At 46.1% G+C, this 27,580-nt stretch overlaps 1 protein-coding gene across 2 annotated transcripts in view; it reads left to right on the top strand.

Moving 5' to 3' along the window:
• Positions 1-27,580, top strand: part of LOC137424377 (uncharacterized) — a 169,902-nt gene that overhangs the window by 16,221 nt on the left and 126,101 nt on the right. For both annotated transcript variants that reach the window (XR_013623015.1, XM_068111772.2), the window contains exons 4-5: positions 12,701-12,871; positions 22,477-22,507. Coding sequence is in view for 1 of the 2 variants with exons in the window: in XM_068111772.2 (XP_067967873.2) it covers positions 12,701-12,871; positions 22,477-22,507 (202 nt within the window). In the remaining variant the exon portion in view is untranslated. The remainder of the gene's footprint in view (positions 1-12,700; positions 12,872-22,476; positions 22,508-27,580) is intronic.

Genomic DNA, 27,580 nt, shown 5'->3' with positions numbered 1-27,580 from the left:
TGTACGACTTAAAATGAGCGAGTTTTGTTTTGACGTTTGGGCCAGTTTTACATGTTGTATCCCTAAGGAATGAAACGGACGTTTTTCCTGGCTTACAATTTTATTTGAAGTCACACATGCCTCAAAATACACTCACTTATATAGAATTGAACGCTGAATCCGAAAATGTAAGTGAAATTGCCTTTTTTTTTTTTTTTTTTTTACATTATCTTATATATATATTCTAAATATCTATCTGTGCAGTGTCTGTCTTGTGTTGTCTTGTCTTGTGTTGTCACTGAACTACTCCCTCAAACTTTTGTGAAATCGTACTATTCCAACTTGACCCACGGCGGGAGTATGCGCTCTACTGGGTGGCGTTCTAGTATTTTTGTGTATTTGCTGACTCCGTTATATATCCATATGGTATAGGTTTGAGAAAAACAATGATCACAAATCCTTGTGATTGGATCACAGCAACCTATTAGGAACACTTGGACCCTGGAGGATCATTTCTTGGAAAAGTTAATTGCATGTCTGGGACCGTTCTGTGGGCCCAGGTTGTAATGGTAGTTGCCTTTGAGTTGTCTTGTACTGTAAATGTTCGATTCGCATCCCAGGTAAACTGTCAGACTTGTGCTTCACAGATAGGATGTTGCATTAATGAATGGCATTGTGCCGAGTGTCGCCTCTGCTTGTATTCGATGGTCGACATTAAAGATCCCAGAGTGTAGTTAAACAGAGTTGGCCACGTACCACCAGCACCCACGACAAATTGCTGCCTGTATCAGTGGCACAGTCATGACCTCAGAGATGATGCAACCCGCAGACACATGCTGTGCTCTCTCTGAGCGAAAGTACAAGTGCATAAACTGTTCCTTTCTCAAATGTCATATAAGGTTAGCATGTACATTCTTACCTCTGCCACCGAAGGTGGACAAAGGTTACGTTTTCACCCCCTGTTTGTCTTTCTGTCTGTCAGTGAACAGGATATCTCAAAAGGTTGTGGACGGATTTGGACAAATGTTGGTGGAGATGTTGGGCATTTGACAAGGACTAAATGATTCGAATTTGGTGAAGATCCAGAGCCGGATATGGCTACTATAATTAATAAATAGCACCGCAAAGCAGGCGTAACCCCTTAGCCCATGCATGGTGGAAACCAATTTCAAGATGGCTGCGTGGCGGCCATATTGAAAATCGCAGCGCGCCCATTTTCGAAAAGAACCTTCCTCTACTCAACCCCGACACACACTGCAAAAATGAATTTAATCGGACAAGCCGTTCTGCTTGAAATTGACAGAAACCAATTTCAAGATGGCTGATGTGGCGGCCATATTGAAAACCGCAGCGCGCCCATGACCTTTCCTCTACTCAACCCCAACACACGCTGCAAAAATTGATTTAATCAGACAAGCCGTTCTGCTCGAATTTGACGGAAACCAATTTCAAGATGGCTGCCATGGCGGCCATATTGAAAATCGCAGAGCGCCCATTTTCGACAGGCACCTTCATCGACTCAACCCCAAGACACACTGCAAACATGGATTTAATCGGACAAGACGTTCTGCTCGAAATTGACGGAAACCAATTTCAAGATGGCTACCGTGGCGGCCATTTTGAAAATCACAGCGTGCCCATTTTCGAAAGGAACCTTACTCTACCCAACCCCAACACTCACTGCAAGCATGGATTTAATCGGACAAGCCGTTCTGCTCAAAATTGACAGAAACCAATTTCAAGATGGCTACCGTGGCAGCCATATTGAAAATCGCAGCGCGCCCATTTTCTAAAGGAACCTTACTCTACCCAACCCCAACACTCACTGCAAACATGGATTTAATCGGACAAGCCGTTCTGCTCGAAATTGACGGAAACCAATTTCAAGATGGCTACCGTGGCAGCCATATTGAAAATCGCAGCGCGCCCATTTTCGAAAGGAACCTTCCTCTACCCAACCCCAACACACACTGCAAAAATTAATTTAATCGGACAAGCCGTTCTGCTTGAAATTGACACAAACCAATTTCAAGATGGCTGCCGTAGCGGCCATATTGAAAATCGCAGCGCGCCCATTTTCGAAAGGAACTTTTCTCTACTCAACCCCAACACACACTGCAAAAATGAATTTAATCGGACAAGCCATTCTGCTCGAAATTGACGGAAACCAAAAGTTGACGAACCCCGGACGCCCGGACGACGCCCGTGACGACAATATTGGGCTGAGGGGTGAAAAGTGATTCTTCAACATTGAGAGATGTGGCCTAAAACGATATATCGCAGCATATATCAAAAAGTTGGGGATGTGCTATGACAAAACTTGGTGGATGAGTTGGTTAAGGGACAAGAACAAGCCGATTAGTTATTGGTTCAGGTTAGAATCCTGATCCGGCCTATCAGTGGGGTACAAAACGTAAACTGTTCAGTCTGGCATACTAGTAGGTATGTGCTCTACCTAGTAGGTACTAGTAGGTATAGGTATGTATAATGATGTAAACATGAACTGATTACATTTTTGGGTCAAGAGGTCAAAGGTCAGAGGTCATGTCAAGTAAAAATGTGATAACTTGTGAACAGCTGAAGGGATTTAAATTAAAACTTGGTACAGATATATAATGATGTAAACATGAACTGATTACATTTTGGGGTCAAGAGGTCAAAGGTCAGAGGTCATGTCAAGTAAAAATGTGATAACTTGAGAACACCTAAATGGATTTCAATCAAACTTGGTACGAGTATTATGATGATGTAATAATGTGGGTGGAGGCATATCTGTCGACTTTGTGACATTGTAGAGTGTCGTTCTAGTTCTGTATAAGATGAATTTTATCAAGTAATACTTGCTACGAGTGAGTTTCCCACTGTGGGGAACAGGTTGCAGCTGGTCCTATAAAAGAGCAAATTAAATGATTTTCCTTGCTCTTCCTAACCTTTTGTTGATGGTAAACATACTTATTTTCTACCTTTAGTTGATATTGTTACGTTTGTGGGGGGTACGCAATACCTTAGTCCAGGTAGAATTGTATAGGTAGTGTGCTCTGACTGTCGTGAAGAAGAAGAAACCCCATGTAATAAGTAGGAAATTTGTGTAGACCATATGTCGTGGAAGAGCGTGTCTTCGTTCCCATCATGAGGGTTGGGGTATGTTAATTAGCAAGGGATTGTGGGTAATTAATCCCCTGTATGTAATGGCCTCTGTTATTTTTCCTCTGTTCCTTATGACACCAGCAGCACACGCACATAGTAAGAAATCGCCCACTTATGACACCAAATAAAAACCAACCAGAAGCAGGACATTGATCACTACCGCGGATAACATCGACCTGGTGAGCACACAGGCACAAAAGGTCCGTGAGGCCATGCCCCGAAGAGCAGTGATTGGTCCATGATTGATTGGCGCAAAAGACTGGTAAGAAGGGACGATAGGATTGGTGGAGACATCGGAGGATGACGTCAGAGCCTTGACTATAAAGAGCTCCCTGGCCGACATTTTCTTGCTCTTGACCAAAGGACATTCCTTGAGACACCACAATTTTCTCTTCCCCTTGATTTCCTCGCATGTTCTGGGTTTGGTGGTGAGCGGTCGTCTCCATGACATTTTTGCGCTCTTGGCTTCATTCCCTCCTCTTGATTTCCGCTCTCCTCTTCTTCGTCCTCTCAAGTCCTGGCTTTGACGACAAACGGTCGTGGCCCGACATCACTCATCTTCATCTTCTCGTGGCTAGCTCGCATCGTCTGGCTTTGGTGTTGGTGTGGGTGAACGAGATTGTGAGGACAAGCGCGGATGGAAGAGCGAGCTGCATGCCAAGGCCTGTTCGCTTCGCGCACGGAGCCAGGAGAGAGTGGACTGCACGGCGATGCCTAGTTTGGGCCCACCGGAGTGCAGCCTGCAGTTTTCGCACGCAATGACGCGGGGCCCGGGACGATTCCTGACGGGGTTCAAGAGCCGATTAGAGCTAAGTGCCACAAATCGCACATATTTATTTTCCAGTTATTTTTCCCTTTGTCCGTATTCGAGTCTGTGTGTGAGACATCCCGTTTAGGAATCATAGTTTTTATCGTGCATTATTTTCTTACTGGCATTCTTCAATAAAGCCATTCTTTTTGTACATTTTACTCTGTGTCAGGTTTGAGTTGATTATTGCAGGGTCAAAGACGTCAGGTGGACCCGTGCAGGCAAGCGATCTCGGCTTCTCCCCCACTTGCTCCCTGCACGTATATTGAAGGTCCGCCATTGAATTGAACACCTCGGAGTTATAGCTCATTTGGTCATCTGTGTTGCCCTGCGGTGTTCACCAGAGGGCAGGCACACGACAACTGGCGTCAGGAGTGTGGGATTCGGACTCAACGGGCACTCGGTGTTTGGGGGTTGTGTTACGGATTCGTCACTTCCTTTGTGGTGTTTTGCATCCACTGTAAATATTTCTGATTCCATGTACTATTATTGTTTTCAAAAGGTTTATTGTTCATGAACTGTTTTCAAAAGGTAAAAAAAGTTAATGTGAAAAGAAACAGGAAACCGATCGGGAACCGGAAGATGAAGAAGAGGAGAGAAAAAGGGCGGAGCGAGTGAAGTCGGACAAGAAGCGAGTCGTTTCAAGGTCCGGGGCGAACGTTGTCGAACGAAAGTCGCCAGCGAACTTTGGGGGTTCCTGGGAAATGAATTCCTGCGACAGAGTTGTTGTCGCTGTGACTGATCCACCTGCGTGTCAGGTTTGGCGTTGGATTCCGAGGAATCATCGTCGTGTCGTTTCGACCCGAGTATGGGCCGTAGGCCATTTTGACTCGCACGCTTCGCGCGTCGAGCAAACTTTCCTTGCTTCGCGTCAGCCGTTTTCACCATTCAGACGTCTATCTGGGATGTGTGTGTGTGTAAATCACACAAGAATAACAGTACAACAATAATAACAATCAAAAGTACAATCGATGTATATCTTATGATGGTACCATCAGCTAGTATAAAGTAACTCACTGTGCTCCAAGTGAGTGACAAAGAACATTCCCCAATGTCTCTATATTCCCGTCTTCGAGCTCAGAGTTGATCACCTCCAGCGATCCTCAGAACGATGTTGAATCGAAACCCGAATCCCGTTCAGGTGACAGGCCGAGTCACGCCGCCAAAACTGCACTAAGGCGCACGCGGCCAAAGCGGCGAAAAGGGTCACGCGGCCAGAAGCTGCAAAAAGGCGCACTCCCTCCCTGACACAAACTCCCTGACACAGAATAACACATTTTTCTGCCGTGACGCCTCTCGGGGCTCGGAGGTACACCGTGGCCAGGGGGTCGGGGAAGAGCACGTAACAGTTGCGAGATGGACACCCGCTGGGTGAAAATTGCTCCCAGCATTTGGAATTCAATTTTTTTTAACGATTTTCTTTCCCTCGTAGAGAGGAAGGTAATCGTAGTGTAGAAATTTTGTAGTTTAATGGTGAGCGAAGCTCAACATCGCATTTTTTGAACAGTTTAAAAAATGTTTCTTTGTCTGAGGTAATATACACGTGAGGGAGAACTGCTTTCTCACCGCGGATGGCGGAAGCAAGTGAGATGGCTGAGCCAGTTGAGGATCCCGAAGAGTATGGAAGCGAGTCGGAGATAGAGGGATTAGAGGATAGGAGTGGAACTTCCCCCGTCCCGAGCATTAGCCCACCCCCCCTCTCTTATGAGGGAGCCTGAGATGCCAGGAACGGACCCAATGCCCAACCCGGTCTTGGTTCAATTACTAAGAGAAATGTTAAGGGGAGAAATGAAGGGAATGGGTGAACAAATGGATGCCCGGAATGAACAAATGAATGAACAAATGAAGGGAATGAGTGAACAATTGAAGGGAGATATGAAGGTTGGAGGGAGTGATTGGTTGGAGGGACAAATTATGGCAATGGAAAACAAGATTGATGGATTGAAGGGAGAAATGGAGGGACAAATTGATGGATTGAAGGGAGAAATGGAGGGAGTGAATGAACAAATGGGTGATCAAAGGAACGAAATTAAGGAAATGATTAACCGATTGGAAGGAAAAATTGGAGAAATGACATACCAACTGGGGGAACGGATTGATAAAATGGAAGGGAAAATGGACAGTCAAATTACGGAAAGGCTGGGTGAATTGGAGGTCAAATTAGAGACGAAATTCGGGGAGATGGAGCAGGTAATGGTAGTAGAATTTGAATCAAAAAGGGAGGAATTGACATTAAAAATAGAAGAGAGCATGACGCAGGCTGTCCGAGTAAGGGAAAAGTTGAAAGACAAAATTGGAGCAACAAATATATGGATATATAAAGTCAATGAGGACCTGGAAGGCTATCGGGGCTGTGTGGATGCCAGAATGCGACAACAGGTAGAGGAATGGGGACTCTTCAAACAACAGGGGGTTGAATTGGCTGAGGTGGTAAAGGGGTTGGAAGCCCCCTTAACGGAGCAGGAGCGGTTGTTTATTGATGAAGGCCTGTTGGGGCCGCCATTGACTGATGAAAGGGTGAGTGATTTGATGCAGGAGCGACTGGAGACCTGGGAAAATACCATCAAAGGAGAGGCTGCTCGGGTCCAACAGTCACTTTTTTTTTTGTATACAAGATCGAGGCTCAAGTAAGAGCTAACATTAATCACAAAAAAAACATAAACGGACACATATAATGAAGGGAGCGGGAGAAAAGTTGGGGAGAGAGAGGGGAGTACACAAGTACAACAGTAGAGCACAGGGACATAGGAAGATCTGTGGGAGGGAGAGGGCTTGGGGGGAGCAGGCATGGGTAGGGGGGGGTGAGGGGTGGGAGAGGTATAAAACACAGGGACTCTGCTAGAACTTCCAGGAAAGAAGTCGGTATTTCAAAAAAAAGTAGATCTGTGGGTGAATTAACGGGGGTAGAAAAGATCAAGGTTTTGGATGGGGGAAGACAAGAGATGGTGGTGAACAGCTGTTTTAAAGACCTGGAGGGAAGAGTGGGATCGAAGAGAGTGAGGGAGTTTGTTCCAGAGGTGAGAGAAAAGTGGAATGAAGGAGTGAAGGTAAGCAGAGAGTCTTTATTTTGGCAGATTCACAAGAAGAGGGTTGCTGGCAGATCTTGTGCGACCTGTAAGAATATTTGGGGGACAGAGCTGGGGGAGCTAGGCCGGAGAGGAGTCGGTAGAAGACAGAAAGTCCACCAACCTGGCTGCGGTGAGTGAGTGAAAGGCCCTCAGAGTCGGCTTCATCGTGAGAGATTCCAATGAATCTGAAAGCTTTGGTTTCAACAACGTGAAGCCGAGTTATGTGTGAGGAAGGAGCACCGGCCCATAGGGGAGAACAGTATTCCATTGAGCTGGGGATAAAAGCCTTGTATATGGTGAGGAGCTCAGGTATGCAAAGGAAGGACTTCACACGACGGAGGATGCCCAGTCGGCGACTGGCTTTGGAGGCCAGCTTGAAAATGTGGTTTTCCCAGGAAAGATCATGGCAGATAGTGAGACCCAAAAGCTTGAGTGACAGAACTTCTTGGAGAGGATCGTTGAGAAAGTAGATGGGAGGGTTGTCCAGTCGGTCTTTTCGGAGAGATATAGTGAGAGTGTGAGATTTTTCAGGATTGAAAGACATGTTCCACTTGTTTGACCAGTCTGTGATTTTGTCCAGGTCTGCAGAGAGTGAGGAGGCTGCAGACTGCCGATCTGAGTGATGAGGTATGGAGCGGCAGAGAGCGGAGTCATCAGCAAAGTTATAGAGGGGATTATCCAGAGAGTCGGAGAGATCATTGATCCATTAGTTAGGTGAGTCGGTCCGTTAAGCATCTCCAGGACGAGATTAAGGTGACCCAGGGGACCCTCACCCTTAGCCACATTTGGGCACCAGAGACTCCGAAATTGAATACCCAGTTGGGGGGGGGGGGGGGGTGTTTTGGCCCTGGGCTGGATTCAGACAGAGAGGAGTCGGGGAATAGAGTCTCTGGAAAAGCTATTCGCCTTGTACATTTAGATGGGTCAGGGAGTTTAGAGGCTTTTCTGACACAATTTGAGTGCGTGTCTTAGCTCAGTAGTTGGGGAGAGCGGGAGAGCATGGGAAATCTGGTGGTGACACTGCGGGGCCAGCCACAGATGTTTTAAACGTTGTCCCAGAGGGAATATTGACCATTAAGGGCATCTGCGATGCCTTGGAACACTGGTTTGGGACGGGTGCAAAGTGCGACCTGGTCAGGGCGCAGCTGCTGCATCGTAAACAAAAACCCAACGAGACGTTGCAGGAGCTGGCCCAGGATATTTACCAATCTGTGAGGATAGTATATAGGGAGCTACCAGCACAGGCGTGGGACAAGCTGGCGATAGAGAAATTTATGGCGGCTCTTCCTGACCCCGAGGTCCGGACTCTGATGGAGTTGCAGGACCCGGCCATGGTGCACCGAGCAGCAGAGTGCGTGGCGAGACTGACATTTTTGAGGAGGTCGACCGTGCATCAGAGAGGGCACGTGTGAAGGTACGACAGGCAGAGGTACGGGATCAGAAAGAGAAGCTGGAGGAAATGGTCATTGCCCGAATCCTAAGGGGGATCAGCCACTCGCTGTCAAGTTTGACCGGGGGTAAATTTGCAGGGGGTGAGTCACAGCGGTTTGGTCCAGGTTTGCCATCAGCACAGCCTGATTTTCGTTAGGTTAGGCCGGGAGTAAGGGGTGATCCGCCTGGGTACCAGAGGAGTCCGTTTATGGGGACTTGTTTTAGGTGTGGGAGAAGAGGGCACGTGCAGTGGGATTGTCGGCAACCCCCTGGACCGCAACCTCCTAACAGGCTTCACAGCACAGAAAGGAGGGAACCCCAGAAATACCACAGGTGCCAGGAAAAGGGTCATCACCTAGGCCTGGGCCTGTCGCCATGGGATGAATCGGGAAAGTGGAATGAGCTGAGCTAACGGGGCCATGGTCGTCTGGCAGGTGTATGGAGAAGCGCCCTTCTTTGGTGAAAATAGTGAAATGTAAAAAAAATTGGCACGGGTAATTTGTGGGTTAGATGCAAAATCTAAGGGAGAATTTGGTGAAGAGGCCATGGTGGACACTGGGGCCAGTGGCACCATCATTGATCCTGGTGTGTTAAACCAAATTGTTGGAGGCTGGGACAAAAATGGATCGAGAAGCAGGACACAGCCTTCAACTGGCTAGGGGGGTGAAGGCGCCAATATTTGGGATGCGGGGTTATAGGAATGGAATTGGACAGTCTGGAGGTCAATGTTGTGTTATGGGTGGCCGAGGTGTGCAGACCGTGTCTTCTGGGATGAGTATCCTGGGGGAGCATGGCTGTTGACTGGACCTTGGGTGTGGTCAAGTGTGGGTGGGCACTGGGGGCTGCATGTGGGTGGACTGGGGGATGGGAGAGGTGCAGGGGACATGATGTGGATGCCATGCACTGCGACCGTGCCTCCCAGGGTCCGAGGCCTTGGGAATGGCGGAATTGGTAGCAGGTGCTCACCACATTGGCCAGTTTGGGCTGGTGGAGCCGTGTTCCTCGCAGGGGGCCGGAGGAAGGATGGTGGGTCGCGCCCTTATGGACACTCGTGGGCCATGTTGGTGGTTTGGCTGCTCAACTCACCAGATGGCCGTTGCACGGTAGAGGGGCGGTGCTGTCGTAGCCAAGGGTAGTAGTGTAGTAAAGATCACCAGAGGAGGCGGATCCACATGCTTGCCAGTACAGTATAGCGGATAAAAGAGCAATTTGAGGAAAATGTATAGGTCCCATGGGACAAATTTAGGAATTTGGCTGGGGTGGATGGCACTCTTGGACCCAACCAACTTGGAAATACCTGCACATGAGGTAAGAGGCCTTGATGTTTACTGTTCCAGGGTTGAGTACTTGCTTACAAATTGGGACATGAGTATTTTGGAATCGGGGGTGGGTGAGAGTGATGGCATGGCCGGTGAGGGAATTGGTGTGTGTGCCACAAAGTGTCTTGTGGGTAGCGTTTGTTTTTGTGTTAAAGGTTCTTGTGTTTTTATGTGGTCGTGAGGATGGAAATTGAGTTGTGAGTTTTGAAATGTGTTTGGAAATGTGAATGGGGATTTCACATGTAAGCAGACCATGGCAGCATCTCTTTTATGACATTTAAAAAAATGGAAATGTGGTTGAGAATTGAATGGCAGCAGAGGAGGAAATGTTTTTGTGGATTTTGTGGGTGGGGAAGGTGTGTGTGTCCGCAGGTACGGATCAAGCTCTGGAGGAGTGGTGACTGTGGCCCCCTCTGCGATAATTGCCCCTGGCAGCCAGTGGTGTCTGGAAATTTGGAGACCGTCGGCGGTGGGGTCTGGTTGGGCGCCCTGTGGTATGGAGACTCTTGGCGACCCGTGAGGCTGTGTGAAAGCCTAAGGTGACTGAGCCTAGTGTGGAGACCTCCCTGGTGGGACGACAGCTAAAGGAGCTGTTTGACTGTCATGGGGCCAAGAGTTAAAGGGGGGTTGAAGAAGTCGTAAGTCGGGCGACTTGTTTTTTTAACTGCGGGCACCACAGCCTGAAGCGCCCCCACCATCTTGCTTGTATGGTACCTTGCCGCTGCCTAGTTGAGGATCACGCACATGTTAAATGACATCTATGCCATGGTCTTGCAGGGGTGTGAAATACGTGCTTTGATGATTTTTCAACTGTGAGTGAATGGTTATGGGATTTGTGTGAATGGATGGGGGTGAAATCCACCAAGCCATGTCACTCACCTGTAACACCAGGACAGGACCCGTGAAAATTTGGGGCACATTGGGATGACTCTGCATGTAACGTTGGGTATTGTGGCTTCCACCGGGGGATGTGGTCTGTAGGAAAGGCTTGCACAAATGTTTTTTGTTTTTTTGAATTTATGCAATGTTTGGTTAAGGTTTTGTGGTTAAGGTAGGTTTTTGTTGTGCTTTGACATTTTTCTTCCTGCCCCATAAATTAGGAGCAAGGACTTCAAGCTTTGTAAATATTTGAAATATGAATTGTTGCTTAAGGGGGTAGAACTTTAAGGAGAATAGGTAAGTAGCTACGGCTCGCTTCCCACAGCCCTCCTGATTTATTTCTGAGGCTAATTAAGTGTGAGTCGGTCAGTGTTAAGACTGAAATGGTAGTGCCTGCAATGAACCTTGCGGGGGCTACGGTTCCAGGAGGGGAGGGGGGGGGGGGGAAGTGTTACGTTTGTGGAGGTTAGGCAATACCTTAGTCCAGGTATAAGTGTATAGATTACCATGCTCCGAATGTTGTGATGAAGAAGAAGAACCCCCATGTACCATAAGTAGGGAATCCGTTAGACCGGATGTCGTGTAAGAGTGTATCTTTGTCCCCATGACGGGGGGTGGGGTTATGTTAATTAGTTAGGGATTAAGGGTAAATCCCCTGTATGAAATTGCCTCTGTGATTTATCCTCTGTTCCTTACGACACACACCACACCAGCCATGCACGCCACACCTAAAATAAACATTAAATAAAAGAATCCGGAAGCAGGACATTGAGCACCGCCAATGATACCACCGAACACCATCACAAAGGCAGGCAGATCCGTGAGGCAACACCCCGAAGAATGATTGGTCGGGGTACCATAGAGCGATGAGAGGGACTCGCTGATTGGAGCATGCACGGGGATCGTCGGATGACATAAGAGCCTCGAGAACAAAAGAACGGAGTCCCGACATTTTGTCCTCTTGTGTGGGGAAATTGGTGCCATGCGGTCACAGTTCTCCTCTTGGGTCCTGGCTATGGTGACGAACTGAAATGGTAATGGCCGCATATACATCTCTCTTGGTATCTGGATTTCATCACAAACAGTCGTGTCCTGACATTTTGTCTCGTGGTCCCTGGCTTTCTTCAGTTCGAGTGACCGCATTGCCCTTTCCTTGGCTCGTCGTTGCCAACTGGGCATCATCTGGGTGCTGTGTGGAACAGACGGCGAGTGGACGGGCGCGGCTTGCTCGCTTTCCGCTCGGTGGCTAGAGGGGCGAACTTTGCCCAAGGCCTGTCCCCACGAACGGACTTCGCACTAGGGCGTGCATTTCCGATGTGGGGACGCAGGACCTTCGACGGACGGTCACGGACGCCAGACGGAGTGCAGGCAAACGCACCTCACAAACACTACACATTATTTTCACCTTTATTTTTCCCCTTGTGTTGTATATGAGTCCGTAGAGAGTGTCCCTCGATAAGGAATTTTACCATGCATTCTTTTGTTACCAGAATTCCTTTCAATAAAGGTGGTATTTGTACATTTTAATTCCATGTCGGTTTGAATTGATTAACAGGGTCGAAGACGTTCGGTGGAATTTGTACAGGTAAGAGCTTCGCTACCCCCGCTGCCCTCACCAGCAAGTATAAAGAAGGTCCGCCATTGTTGACTGAGAGCCTCGGAGTGTAAAGCTGTATCGGCTAATCCTTCCCCAGGGGTGTTCACCACGGGAACACGACACTATTAACTCGAGCTTTGATCAAGATCGTCAATTTTAATCTTGATGAAATGGACAATTTGATGGATCAATGGCAACCTTTTTGGGGAATGGGGTGGATTTTGCAAATATCGTTCTCTGCATGACATCTTCTTGTTTTGACTTTTGCTTGAACACAATGAATGTGAATAATTATTTCTTTTTATCTTGTGTATACCTGCAGAATCTTTATTTTGACTATTGTTTGCACACAATGAATGCGAATAATTATTTGTTTTTATCTTGTGTATACCTGGAGATCTTTATTTTGACTATTGTTGCACACAATGAATATGAATAGTTATTAATTTTTTTATCTTGTGTGTACCTGCAGAGTCTGACACTTCTTTAAACTGGAGCTGTCCACGAGCAGACACGACAAAGCCTCAACCAATCCACCTCGTTGCCTCTTTTTCTATCTACCTCATTGTCCCTATTGGTGTATTTTTTCTGTGCATTGCCTTCGTCTTCTTTAAATGGCGTCGATTGAAGAATTCAGCATCAGGTACTGGAAATATAGTGTTGCTTATCCCAATTTCTGGCATAAAGGTAATGATTAAATTTAAGAGCAAGTAATATCATAGAAACCAAGGTACATTGTGACATCCCCTCCTATATTTGTAGCAGGTAGATGCCCTTGTTCACTGTCCTAAAAATAAACAAGTTTGATTTAAATCCCTTCAGCTGTTTTCAAGCATCACATTTTCACCAGCCATGACAGGTTTCACATCGTTAGTGAAGTGGTTTCAGAGAAGGTTTAAAAAAAAAAATCTGCTTTCCAGCTAATATGGCTGCCACACCACATGATATATGACCTTTAGAAATGTACATTCTGCATATGTATGGGTAGGGGATTATGTTTGAAGTTTCGTGTTGATCCGATCTTGACTTCCTTTTTTTTTTTTTTTTTTTTTTTTTTTGGATACAAGATCGAGGCTCGTGAAGGAGCGAACATTTATCACACAGAAAGACAAACCGAAAAACCGACACATAACCGACAAACCGACACATAAAACAAAAAGCATCGGGAGCGGTTGACAAGATGGGGAGAGAGGGGGAAGGACACAAACACAACATTTGAGAGCAGGAACCGAGAGACATGGAGACATCGAGAGAACTGTGGGAGGGAGAGGGCTTTGGGGGGGAGGCATGGGAAAGGGGGTGGGAGAGGCATAAAACATATGGACACTGCCAGGACTACCAGGAAAGAAGTTGGAATTACAAACAAGGTGGATCTGGGGTGAATTAGTGGGGGTAGAAAAGATCAAGGTTTTGGATGGGGGAAGATAAGAGATGGTGGTGAACAGCTGTTTTAAAGACCTGGAGGGAGGAGTGGGATTGAAGGGAGTGTGGGAGTTTGTTCCAGAGGCGGGAGAAAAGAGGAATGAAGGAGTGAAGGTGAGCAGAGAGCCGAGATTTTGGCAGTTTAACCATCAGAGGCTTGCTGGCAGATCTTGTGCGACCTGTAGGAATATTTGGGGGAGAATATTTGGGAATATCACGATCTATCTGAAATTAGAGCTGTCTCCCTTGACATATCACGTGCCTTCGATACAGTCTGGCACCCCGCTCTGCTCACCAAACTCTCCTCCTTTGGTATCCATGGACATCTCCACGCATGGCTGGCGGACTTCCTCTCTAGTCGTAGTCAACGTGTGGCCCTGAATGGGTTTCTCTCATCTCCTCTTCCTGTTCAGACTGGAGTTCCCCAAGGCAGTGTTCTGGGCCCTGTGCTTTTTCTGGTCTTCATCAATGATCTCTCTGACTCTCTTAAAAATCCTCTCTATCTCTTTGCTGACGACTCCACTCTGTGTCGCTCCATTCCTCATCCCTCAGATCGGCAGTCTGCAGCCTCCTCACTCTCTGCAGACCTGAACAAAATCACTGACTGGGCAAACAAGTGGAACATGTCTTTCAATCCTGACAAATCTCACACTATTACGATGTCTCTCCGAAAAGACCGACTGGACAACCCTCCCATCCACTTTCTGAATAATCCTCTCCAAGATGTTCTGTCACTCAAGCTTTTGGGTCTCACTATCTGCCATGATCTTTCCTGGGAAAACCACATTTCAAATCTGGCCTCCAAAGCCAGTCGCCGACTGGGCATCCTCTGTCATGCGAAGTCCTTCCTTGGCACACCTGAGCTCCTCACCACATACAAGGCTTTCATCTGCAGCTCAATGGAATACTGCTCTCCCCTCTGGGCTGGTGCTCCTGCGTCACACCTAGCTCGTCTTCACACTGTTGAAACCAAAGCGTTCAGAATCATTTGAATCTCCCGGGATGAAGCTAACTCCAAGGGCCTTACACTCACTCACCGCAGGCAGGTTGGTGGTCTTTCCGTCTTCTACCGACTCCTCTCTGGCCTTGCCCCCCCAGCTCTCTCTGGGCTCTGTCCCCCAAATATTCCTACAGGTCGCACAAGTTCTGCCTGCAACCCTCTTATGGTTAAACTGCCAAAATCAAGACTCTCTGCTCACCTTCACTCCTTCATTCCTCTTTTCTCCCGTCTCTGGAACAAACTCCCTCACTCTCTTCAATCCCACTCCACCCTCCAGGTCTTTAAAACAGCTGTTCACCGCCATCTCTTATCTTCCTCCATCCAAAACCTTGATCTTTTCTACCCCTGCTAATTTCACCCCAAATCCACTTTTTTGAAATACCAACTTCTGTCCTGGAAGTCCTTGGTGTCCTTGTGTTTTATACTTCTTCCACCCCCCCCCCCCCTTCCCACGCCTCCTCCCCCCAAGCCCTCTCCCTCCCACACATCTCCCTGCTCTCAAATGTTGTGTTTGTGTGCTTCCCCTTCTCTCCCCATCTTGTCTTCCGCTCCCTCTTTTTATATATTTTGTTTGTCTGGTTGATTTGTTTGTGAAATAAATGTTAGCTCTTTCACGAGCCTCGATTCAGTATACAAAAAAAAAGAAGAAAAAAAAGGAGAATGTTACAGAGATAAAATCATTTAATATTTTCCTTCAATCCAATATGGTTGCCACACCATGTGATGAATGACACCTTCGTCGTCATCTTTTAATCGCTATGCCAAGTCAATGACACATGTAAGGTTTTGAGTCAATCGATTTGGTGGTTTGGTACATGATTTTTTTTAGGGTTTTAGGTTCAATCCAATATGGCTGCCAAAACATGTGACCTATGATGTCATAAATTTAATATTTCAATACAAATGGGTCATAGATCATGTGCATGCAATTTAAGATTTTTAGGAGAAGGAATTCGATTAAAACATTTTTGGCTGGTTTCCCACTTCACCTATGATGTCATCATTATCATGCTTTTGTTCCCCCATTGGGAGTTGTTAGGGTTAGTACTTGACAATGTGCTAAGTTTCAAATTTTTCCATTCAGTGGTTTCTGAGAAATATATATTTTCATTATTTGCGCTTAATCCAAGATGGCTGCCATACTACGTGACTTATGACGTCACAATTATCATATAAACATTCTGCATTGGTGTCACTTCTACCCTGAAAGTTTCGTCTCAATCTGACAGGTGGTTACTGAGAAAAACGAGGTTTAGCCCATACGGACGGACGGACAACCCAAAAACATAATGCCTCCGGCCTCCTTTGGGGGCGGAGGCATAAAAATCAGATTATATTTTTCATATATACAGCAATAGGACTTGCTTTCATTGTCAGACATGTCATTGTCATAATGTATCTGCAGACGCGAGATAACTCCAAACACTGCCATTCAATGGCATTCGTACAACCTCGTCATACCCAGATGTCTTTATTTTGGCGGTGTATAGGCAACAGACTGTTGCCTCAATTACTCCCGAAAATAGAAATAACCCGACTTCCGTATATGAAGCCAAAACCTGCATACTGCTTATGTGCATATATAATACATCGGTTGTCTAGCTCGGACAATTCCAATTGCACCCTCCGTCCTCCCAAAGAAAGAAAATGCCAAGAAGGGTGGAATTATTTTTTCTAAACTTGATGGAATCAAACGGAACTTGGACATGCACAACTTCAGCGTGCCCTCATTAATCCTTGAAAGTTTCAGCTTTCTCGACCAAATCCTTTCGGAGGAGTAGATGATACATATAACATACATGAAACAGACTTTCACTCCACTGTATAGGAATTTGTCCGTAACCAGATCTCACAGGCGTAACAGAAAATGGTGACTATCGGTGCTTCATACAGCACAATCTTCAGGCTTCGGCTCATATGAGACTTCCATGTTGTAGGTGAAAAGTGAAGCTAATGTTGAGTAGGCAAGAGCAGCACGGTGATGCACTCCCGTCAGTCTCCCAATGATGTTATCCTGGAGCCGAGGTATTCGAAATGTTACTGTATCTACAGAGTGAGTATCGCCAGTGGTTATTGTAGGTGCCGAGGTTTCATGACTGAGTAATGGATCTTTGTATTGGGCCAGGTAACTTCCTCCAAAGCTGGAGTGACTGACTACATGTCTGCTGAAGTCCTTTAAGGATGTGATAACAATGATACCGACTAACTTGGCCAGAAGAACTGTCATTGGCATTGCCAAAGTCATCGAAGATGTTGCCATCTCCAACTTTGACTCCACAGTCCGTGTCCCTGTTTCCGAGTGTATGTTCCATCATGCAATTGATGCCCAAAAGGAACAAGGTTGGTGCTTGCATATCATGCAATTGATGCCCAAAAGGAACAAGGTTTGTGCTTGCATATCATGCAATTGATGCCCAAAAGGTACAAGGTTTGTGCTTGCATATCATGCAATTGATGCCCAAAAGGTACAAGGTTGGTGCTTGCATATCATGCAATTGATGCCCAAAAGGAACAAGGTTTGTGCTTGCATATCATGCAATTGATGCCCAAAAGGTACAAGGTTGGTGCTTGCATATCATGCAATTGATGCCCAAAAGGTACAAGGTTGGTGCTTGCATATCATGCAATTGATGCCCAAAAGGTACAAGGTTGGTGCTTGCATATCATGCAATTGATGCCCAAAAGGAACAAGGTTGGTGCTTGCATATCATGCAATTGATGCCCAAAAGGTACAAGGTTGGTGCTTGCATATCATGCAATTGATGCCCAAAAGGTACAAGGTTGGTGCTTGCATATCATGCAATTGATGCCCAAAAGGAACAAGGTTGGTGCTTGCATATCATGCAATTGATGCCCAAAAGGAACAAGGTTGGTGCTTGCATATCATGCAATTGATGCCCAAAAGGAACAAGGTTTGTGCTTGCATATCATGCAATTGATGCCCAAAAGGTACAAGGTTGGTGCTTGCATATCATGCAATTGATGCCCAAAAGGTACAAGGTTGGTGCTTGCATATCATGCAATTGATGCCCAAAAGGAACAAGGTTGGTGCTTGCATATCATGCAATTGATGCCCAAAAGGTACAAGGTTGGTGCTTGCATATCATGCAATTGATGCCCAAAAGGTACAAGGTTGGTGCTTGCATATCATGCAATTGATGCCCAAAAGGAACAAGGTTGGTGCTTGCATATCATGCAATTGATGCCCAAAAGGTACAAGGTTGGTGCTTGCATATCATGCAATTGATGCCCAAAAGGTACAAGGTTGGTGCTTGCATATCATGCAATTGATGCCCAAAAGGTACAAGGTTGGTGCTTGCATATCATGCAATTGATGCCCAAAAGGAACAAGGTTGGTGCTTGCATATCATGCAATTGATGCCCAAAAGGAACAAGGTTGGTGCTTGCATATCATGCAATTGATGCCCAAAAGGTACAAGGTTGGTGCTTGCATATCATGCAATTGATGCCCAAAAGGAACAAGGTTGGTGCTTGCATATCATGCAATTGATGCCCAAAAGGAACAAGGTTGGTGCTTGCATATCATGCAATTGATGCCCAAAAGGAACAAGGTTGGTGCTTGCATATCATGCAATTGATGCCCAAAAGGTACAAGGTTGGTGCTTGCATATCATGCAATTGCTGCCCAAAAGGTACAAGGTTGGTGCTTGCATATCATGCAATTGATGCCCAAAAGGAACAAGGTTGGTGCTTGCATATCATGCAATTGATGCCCAAAAGGTACAAGGTTGGTGCTTGCATATCATGCAATTGATGCCCAAAAGGTACAAGGTTGGTGCTTGCATATCATGCAATTGATGCCCATAAGGTACAAGGTTGGTGCTTGCATATCATGCAATTGATGCCCAAAAGGAACAAGGTTGGTGCTTGCATATCATGCAATTGATGCCCAAAAGGTACAAGGTTGGTGCTTGCATATCATGCAATTGATGCCCAAAAGGTACAAGGTTGGTGCTTGCATATCATGCAATTGATGCCCAAAAGGTACAAGGTTGGTGCTTGCATATCATGCAATTGATGCCCAAAAGGTACAAGGTTGGTGCTGGCATATCATGCAATTGATGCCCAAAAGGTACAAGGTTGGTGCTTGCATATCATGCAATTGATGCCCAAAAGGTACAAGGTTGGTGCTTGCATATCATGCAATTGATGCCCAAAAGGTACAAGGTTGGTGCTTGCATATCATGCAATTGATGCCCAAAAGGTACAAGGTTGGTGCTTGCAAATCATGCAATTGATGCCCAAAAGGAACAAGGTTGGTGCTTGCATATCATGCAATTGATGCCCAAAAGGTACAAGGTTGGTGCTTGCATATCATGCAATTGATGCCCAAAAGGTACAAGGTTGGTGTTAGCATATCTCCTTATCTGCTCGAATATCTGTTGAATTTTTAAAAATCGGATAATTCAGCTCGAGCCGTTAAATATCTTTCAGTATTCGTGTGAGTACCTAGTTCAGTTTGACAATCTTTGGGGGCATGCAGCTTCCCAAAGAAGCCAGAGGTGGTCTCGGTTGAGGGAATGGAACGCTTTCTTGATGCCATTGTATCGTACGAGGGTTGGGTATCGTACAACTGAAGAGGGAGTAGTGCCTCTAAAAATTGCTCTACTTGGTCTGAGCTCCTTGTGTTTCCAGAAATAGAGTAACATGCCCTGAGTCACTCTCTAGAGATAGTTTCCTGATTTCAACTTTCTCAGAATAATCCATGAAGTCTGGAAATGGTCTCAGTTGTTGCATTTTAAAGGACCTCTGGTCCGATTCCAGATATTCCTGGAGCCTTCCCATTGTTGAGCTTTTGGGTGGCACTCTCTACTTCTCCATGTGTGGGGGTAGCTGTGCATGGTCTGTTAAGATGTAATATTCATGTTCTGCAGAGCCAATCGGTTCCACTAGTGGGTTGATGGGGGTGAAAGAGAGAAGGTTGGCACTGTACTGCCATCTCTGGAGATGAGATGCACTGTCAGGAAGGAGGGAATCAGTTGCACTCTTGAGAGTCAGGGTGGGAGAGCTTTTGCTTGACCTTTTTCACAATACTAAACATAAGCCTAGTGTTTGCAGTTGCTGCAGCCTGTTCAGGTAGCTCAGGTTGCTTTCTGGGAAAAGCTTATTTGCCTCTGCGAGCAAATCTGCATTTCTCTTTTTGTAACTGTCTTCAGTTCGGTTAGTCACAGAGCCTGGCCTTCCTGCATTCCTCTTTGTGAACAAGTCTGCTCGAAGATCCACTCCGGTCGTTTATGCTCTCATGCAGCAAATGCAGCCTCAGATGATTGTTATAGGTGTGCGACCATTATACCTGTCTGATTCAATACCGGCTGCCTCCTCAGGTCGTAAGACGAGTCGTTAACGCCAGGATTTCTTTGGAGCGCACTTTCGCTACCTCAATGTGGTACTTGTTATGATGTGGTTGTGATGCAGACTTCTTTTGTAAACCTGCTGCAGCTATTACTATGGAATGGTCCACACAGACAAACTCGCATACTCTTGTTACCCTGCGCTCGCGCAGCGAAAAGTGGGGTTAAGCATTCAGGTGCATACGTGTGGCATGTGTCGTACGTGTCTGCATTTTAAAAATTCATTTTCTCGGCAAACGTTGGTCCGATTGACATGGAATTTTACCATAGAATCGCCTCCGCCTGTATAATTTTTTTGATTCATAATTATGACGTCATCGGTCACGTGGAAAGGACACCATCTTGGAAAAACCGAAAAATGTTGCACCTCAAAATCTCCAAAACCGCTGCATGGGAAAAATTGAAACATGGCTCATTGTAAAGAACTCCATATGGGGAATAGGTGTTAACGATGACGTCATTGGTGCCATAATTATGACGTCATAATTCAACAGGGACAACGCTTAGTCTGATCAGTTTGAAATGTATTGAGCGTGATCTATGCAACAATTATATTAGAGAATATAAATTTATGATGTCATCGCTCACGTGGTCTGGCAGCCATATTGGATCAAAGAAAAAAAAAGTTCAAAATCAGAAGAGTTGGCTCACACCAAGTTGACTACGCAGGGTAATTCATTCATTCATTTTTAGATTGCAATCCATTGAATATCAACAAAAATATGTGATCTATTTCCTTCCTTGTTCTTGGAGAATTTCAAATCACAAAAAGCTGTTAATCAATCCTTCCCAGAATTAACAAAACATAATATTAAAATTGTCTGTTGATTCTAAGAAAAAGGAAAACCTTTCGTCTGTCACCTGAATTCGTCAAATAGGAGAATGAAAGTTTAAGATGCTAATTGGAAGGAAGAGCAAAAAGCAAGAAGCAAGCTGCTTCAGATATCTTGGAAGTATCATGAAGCTACATATTGCAAATTGATAGAATATGTGTTGGTCGACAAGGTAGCCCACCTACCTTTCAGCGAGTCTGAGTTTGAATACCAACCCGACTATAAACCGTCGGCTTGGTGATTGGCGGGCCGGACAAGGGCAGCATCACAAAGTGTGCCATCCCTGGGATGGGCATTAACATGGAACTCCCATCTGCTAACATTAGCTGGTGGATGTTAAAGATCCCACTGTGTCTTTCGTGTAGATTAAAGGAGTTTTCGATTTCATCCTGAACAAATTACAAGTTTCCTGCCAAAATCGGCTCCAGCCAGCTGATTTGTGGAAATTTTACCCAAAAATGTTCCCAGACGTACCCTACAAGGTTGTGGGAATACTTGGAGCTGTTATAGTAGTATTAGTAGTTGTAGTAGTAGTAGTAGTTGAAGTAGTAGTAGTAGTTGTAGTAGTAGTGGTGGTAGTAGTAGTAGTAGTAATAGTGGTGGTAGTAGTTGTGGTGGTAGTAGTAGTAGTAGTAATAGTGGTGGTAGTAGTTGTGGTAGTGGTAGTAGTAGTAGTAATAGTGGTGGTAGTAGTTGTGGTGGTAGTAGTAGTAGTAGTAGTAGTAGTAATAGTGGTGGTAGTAGTTGTGGTAGTGGTGGTAGTAGTAGTAGTAGTAGTAGTAGTAGTGCTAGTAGTAGTAGAAGTAGTTGTGGTAGTGGTGGTAGTAGTAGTTGTAGTTGTAGTAGTGCTAGTAGTAGTAGTAGTAGTAGTGGTAGTAGTAGTAGTAGTAGTAATAGTGGTGGTAGTAGTTGTGGTAGTAGTAGTAGTAGTAGTAGTGCTAGTAGTAGTAGAAGTAGTTGTGGTAGTAGTGGTAGTAGTAGTAGTAGTGGTGGTGGTAGTAGTAGTAGTAGTAATAGTGGTGGTAGTAGTTGTGGTAGTAGTAGTAGTAGTAGTGCTAGTAGTAGTAGAAGTAGTTGTGGTAGTGGTGGTAGTAGTAGTAGTAGTAGTAGTAGTTGTAGTAGTGCTAGTGTAGTAGTAGTAGTAGTGTGGTAGTAGTAGTAGTAGTAATAGTGGTGGTAGTAGTTGTAGTAGTAGTAGTAGTAGTAGTTGTGGTAGTAGTAGTAGAAGTAGTAGTAGTAGTAGTGCTAGTAGTAGTAGAAGTAGTTGTGGTAGTAGTGGTGGTAGTAGTAGTAGTTGTAGTAGTAGTAGTGGTGGTGGTAGTAGTAGCAGTAATAGTGGTGGTAGTAGTTGTGGTAGTGGTAGTAGTAGTACTAGTAGTGCTAGTAGTAGTAGAAGTAGTTGTGGTAGTGGTGGTAGTAGTGGTAGTAGTAGTAGTAGGAGTAGTGCTAGTAGTAGTAGAAGTAGTTGTGGTAGTAGTAGTTGTATCGAACATGTGTTGACGATGAAATGTATGTATAATACAATGAGTATATGATACATTCGGTAAGTGTTTCTGAAAAGTGATGTTTATGGCCTAATTCACGTTTCTTTTTTGTTTTTTTTACACTGTTTGTGGTGCAGTTGATATCACACCCAACTTCCACATAAGAAGGTAAGTTCCTGCTTATTGTACAGTGTGACGTTGGTGATAAGCTAGTGTGCATTTATTCAAGGGAACAAAAGCCATGACCGCACTGCCGACCCACAAAAAGTTTAGTTGCACCATTGTTGTTGCTTTCACGACATTCTTGCCATGATAAGCATGAGCAGGAACTTCTCTTTCATGGAAACAATAACATTTAACAGGTGTGCAATATTGATTACGGACGACATAGGATATATGGTCACCTTTTCCAGTTTGTTTGTTTCACAGTTAATAAAGTCTAGTTTTTATTATTTGCTCCAGCATAGAATGACAATTGAACAATATTCACAACCTGATCCTTAAGATTTAATATTTTAAATTAATCACAACATTCTGGTTTAATACCAAGTCAGATCAACAACCTTTATACCAACACTACCCTGGTAGTGAAATAAAAAATTGTAAAATACCCAGAATTAATTAAAAAACAATAAGTAGTCATTATTTTCACACCGTGAGGCACATGGGGCTACTGAGGCAGTTTGTTGGCTGAGTACAATCCTGGATGGGTCACAAGCCCGACACTACAATCCTGGATGGGTCACAAATCCGACACTACAATCCTAGATGGGTCACAAATCCAACACTACAATCCTGGATGGGTCACAAATCCGACACTACAATCCTGGATGGGTCACAAGCCCGACACTACAATCCTGGATGGGTCACAAATCCGACACTACAATCCTGGATGGGTCACAAGCCCGACACTACAATCCTGGATGGGTCACAAATCCGACACTACAATCCTGGATGGGTCACAAGCCCGACACTACAATCCTGGATGGGTCACAAATCCGACACTACAATCCTGGATGGGTCACAAATCCGACACTACAATCCTGGATGGGTCACAAGTCCGACACTACAATCCTGGATGGGTCACAAATCCGACACTACAATCCTGGATGGGTCACAAGCCCAACACTACAATCCTGGATGGGTCACACATCCGACACTACAATCCTGGATGGGTCATAAGCCCGACACTACAATCCTGGATGGGTCACAAATCCGACACTACAATCCTAGATGGTTCACAAATCTGACACTACAATCCTAAATGGGTCACAAATCTAACACTACAATCCTAGATGGGTCACAAATCCGACAATACAATACTAGATGGGTCACAAGCCCGACACTACAATCCTGGATGGGTCACAAATCCGACACTACAATCCTAGATGGGTCACAAATCCGACACTACAATCTTAGATGGGTCACAAATCCGACACTACAATCCTGGATGGGTCCCAATCCGACACTACAATCCTGGATGGGTCACAAATCCGACACTACAATCCTGGATGGGTCACAAGCCCGACACTACAATCCTGGATGGGTCACAAATCCGACACTACAATCCTGGATGGGTCACAAGCCCGACACTACAATCCTGGATGGGTCACAAATCCGACACTACAATCCTGGATGGGTCACAAATCCGACACTACAATCCTGGATGGGTCACAAGTCCGACACTACAATCCTGGATGGGTCACAAATCCGACACTACAATCCTGGATGGGTCACAAGCCCAACACTACAATCCTGGATGGGTCACAAATCCGACACTACAATCCTGGATGGGTCATAAGCCCGACACTACAATCCTGGATGGGTCACAAATCCGACACTACAATCCTAGATGGTTCACAAATCTGACACTACAATCCTAAATGGGTCACAAATCTAACACTACTATCCTAGATGGGTCACAAATCCGACAATACAATACTAGATGGGTCACAAGCCCGACACTACAATCCTGGATGGGTCACAAATCCGACACTACAATCCTAGATGGGTCACAAATCCGACACTACAATCTTAGATGGGTCACAAATCCGACACTACAATCCTGGATGGGTCCCAATCCGACACTACAATCCTGGATGGGTCACAAATCCGACACTACAATCCCAGATGGGTCACAAATCCGACACTACAATCCTAGATGGTTCACAAATCTGACACTACAATCCTAGATGGGTCACAAATACGACAGGATGGGTCACAAATCCGACTCTACAATCATAGATGTGTCACCAATCCGAGGCTACAATCATAGACGGGTCACCACTCCGACGCTACAATCATAGATGGGTCACAAATCCGACACTACAATCCTAGATGGGTCACAAATCCGACACTACAATCCTAGATGGGTCACAAATCCGACACTACAATCCTAGATGGGTCACAAATCCGACACTACAATCTTGGATGGGTCACAAATCCGACACTACAATCCTAGATGGGTCACAAATCCGACACTACAATCCTAGATGGGTCACCAATCCGATGCTACAATCATAGACGGGTCACCACTCCGATGCTACAATCATAGACGGGTCACCACTCCGATGCTACAATCATAGACGGGTCACCACTCCGATGCTACAATCCTAGATGGGTCACAAATCCGACACTACAATCCTAGATGGGTCACAAATCCGACACTACAATCCTATATGGGTCACAAATCCGACATTACAATCTTAGATGGGTCACAAATCCGACGCTACAATCATAGATGGGTCCCAGTCCGACACTACAATCATAGATGGGTCACAAATCCGACACTACAATCTTGGATGGGTCACAAATCCGACACTACAATCCTAGATGGGTCACAAATCCGACACTACAATCCTAGATGGGTCACAAATCAGACACTACAATCCGAGATGGTTCTCCACTCTGACGCTACAATCATAGATGGGTCACCAATCCGATGCTACAATCATAGACGGGTCACCACTCCGATGCTACAATCATAGACGGGTCACCACTCCGATGCTACAATCATAGATGGGTCACCACTCTGACGCTACAATCATAGATGGGGCTCCACTCTGACGCTACAATCCTGGATGTGTCTCCACTCCGACGCTACAATCATAGATGGGGCTCCACTCTGACGCTACAATCCTGGATGTGTCTCCACTCCGACGCTACAATCATAGATGGGTCTCCACTCCGACGCTACAATCATAGTCGGGTCCCCACTCCGACACTACAATCCTAGCTGGGTCTCCACGCCGACGCTACAATCATAGACGGGTCACCACTCCGACGCTACAATCCTGGATGTGTCTCCACTCCGACGCTACAATCAGAAATGGGGCTCCACTCTGACGCTACAATCCTGGATGTGCCTCCACTCCGACGCTACAATCATAGATGGGTCTCCACTCCGACGCTACAATCATAGTCGGGTCTCCACTCCGACACTACAATCATAGACGGGTCACCACTCCGATGCTACAATCATAGACGGGTCACCACTCCGATGCTACAATCATAGACGGGTCACCACTCTGACGCTACAATCATAGATGGGGCTCCACTCTGACGCTACAATCATAGATGGGGCTCCACTCTGACGCTACAATCCTGGATGTGTCTCCACTCTGACGCTACAATCCTGGATGTGTCTCCACTCCGACGCTACAATCCTAGCTGGGTCTCCACGCCGACGCTACAATCATAGACGGGTCACCACTCCGACGCTACAATCCTGGATGTGTCTCCACTCCGACGCTACAATCAGAAATGGGGCTCCACTCTGACGCTACAATCCTGGATGTGCCTCCACTCCGACGCTACAATCATAGATGGGTCTCCACTCCGACGCTACAATCATAGTCGGGTCTCCACTCCGACACTACAATCATAGACGGGTCTCCACTCCGACGCTACAATCATAGACAGGTCACCACTCCGACCCTACAATCTTAGACAGGTCTCCACTCCGACGCTACAATCATAGATGGGGCTCCACTCCGACGCTACAATCATAGATGGGGCTCCACTCCAACTCTACAATCATAGATGGGGCTCCACTCCGACGCTACAATCCTAGACAGGTCTCCAATCCGACGCTACAATCCTAGACAGGTCTCCACTCCGACGCTATAATCAAAGACAGGTCTCCATTCCGACACCACAATCCTAGATAGGTCTCCACTCCGATGCTACAATCATAGATGGGTCTCCACTCCGACGCTACAATCATAGACGGGTCTCCATTCTGACTCTACAATCATAGACGGGTCACCACTCCGACTCTACAATCTTAGACAGGTCTCCACGCCGACGCTACAATCATAGATGGGGCTCCACTCCGACGCTACATCATAGATGGGGCTCCACTCCAACGCTACAATCATAGATGGGGCTCCACTCCGACGCTACAATCATAGACATAGACAGGTCACCACTCCTACTCTACAATCATAGACGGGTCTCCACTCCGATGCTACAATCATAGATGGGGCTCCACTCCGACGCTACAATCATTGTTGGGGCTCCACTCCGACGCTACAATCATAGATGGGGCTCCACTCTGACGCCACAATCCTGGATGTGCCTCCACTCCGACGCAACAATCATAGATGGGTCTCCACTCCGACGCTACAATCATAGTCGGGTCTCCACTCCGACACTACAATCATAGTCGGGTCTCCACTCCGACACTACAATCCCAGACAGGTCTCCACTCTGACGCTACAATCATAGACGTGTCTCCACTCCGACACTACAATCATAGACGGGTTTCCACTCCGACGCTACAATCATAGACAGGTCTCCACTCCGACGCTACAATCATAGATGGGGCTCCAATCCGACGCTACAATCCTAGACAGGTCTCCACTCCGACGCTATAGTCAAAGACAGGTCTCCACTCCGACACCACAATCCTAGATAGGTCTCCACTCCGATGCTACAATCATAGATGGGTCTCCACTCCGATGCTACAATCATAGACGGGTCACCACTCCGACTCTACAATCTTAGACAGGTCTCCACGCCGACGCTACAATCATAGATGGGGCTCCACTCCGACGCTACAATCATAGATGGGGCTCCACTCCAACGCTACAATCATAGATGGGGCTCCACTCCAACGCTACAATCATAGATGGGGCTCCACTCCAACGCTACAATCATAGTTGGGGCTCCACTCCGACGCTACAATCATAGATGGAGCTCCACTCCGACGCCACAATCATAGACAGGTCACCACTCCGA

Source organism: Myxine glutinosa, chromosome 4, assembly GCF_964187855.1.
Source record: "Myxine glutinosa chromosome 4, kmMyxGlut1.1, whole genome shotgun sequence".
In the NCBI taxonomy this organism is placed as follows: domain Eukaryota; kingdom Metazoa; phylum Chordata; class Myxini; order Myxiniformes; family Myxinidae; genus Myxine; species Myxine glutinosa.
The sequence above is the reverse complement of the archived record's forward strand: the minus strand, read 5'-3'. Positions and strand labels throughout refer to the sequence as shown.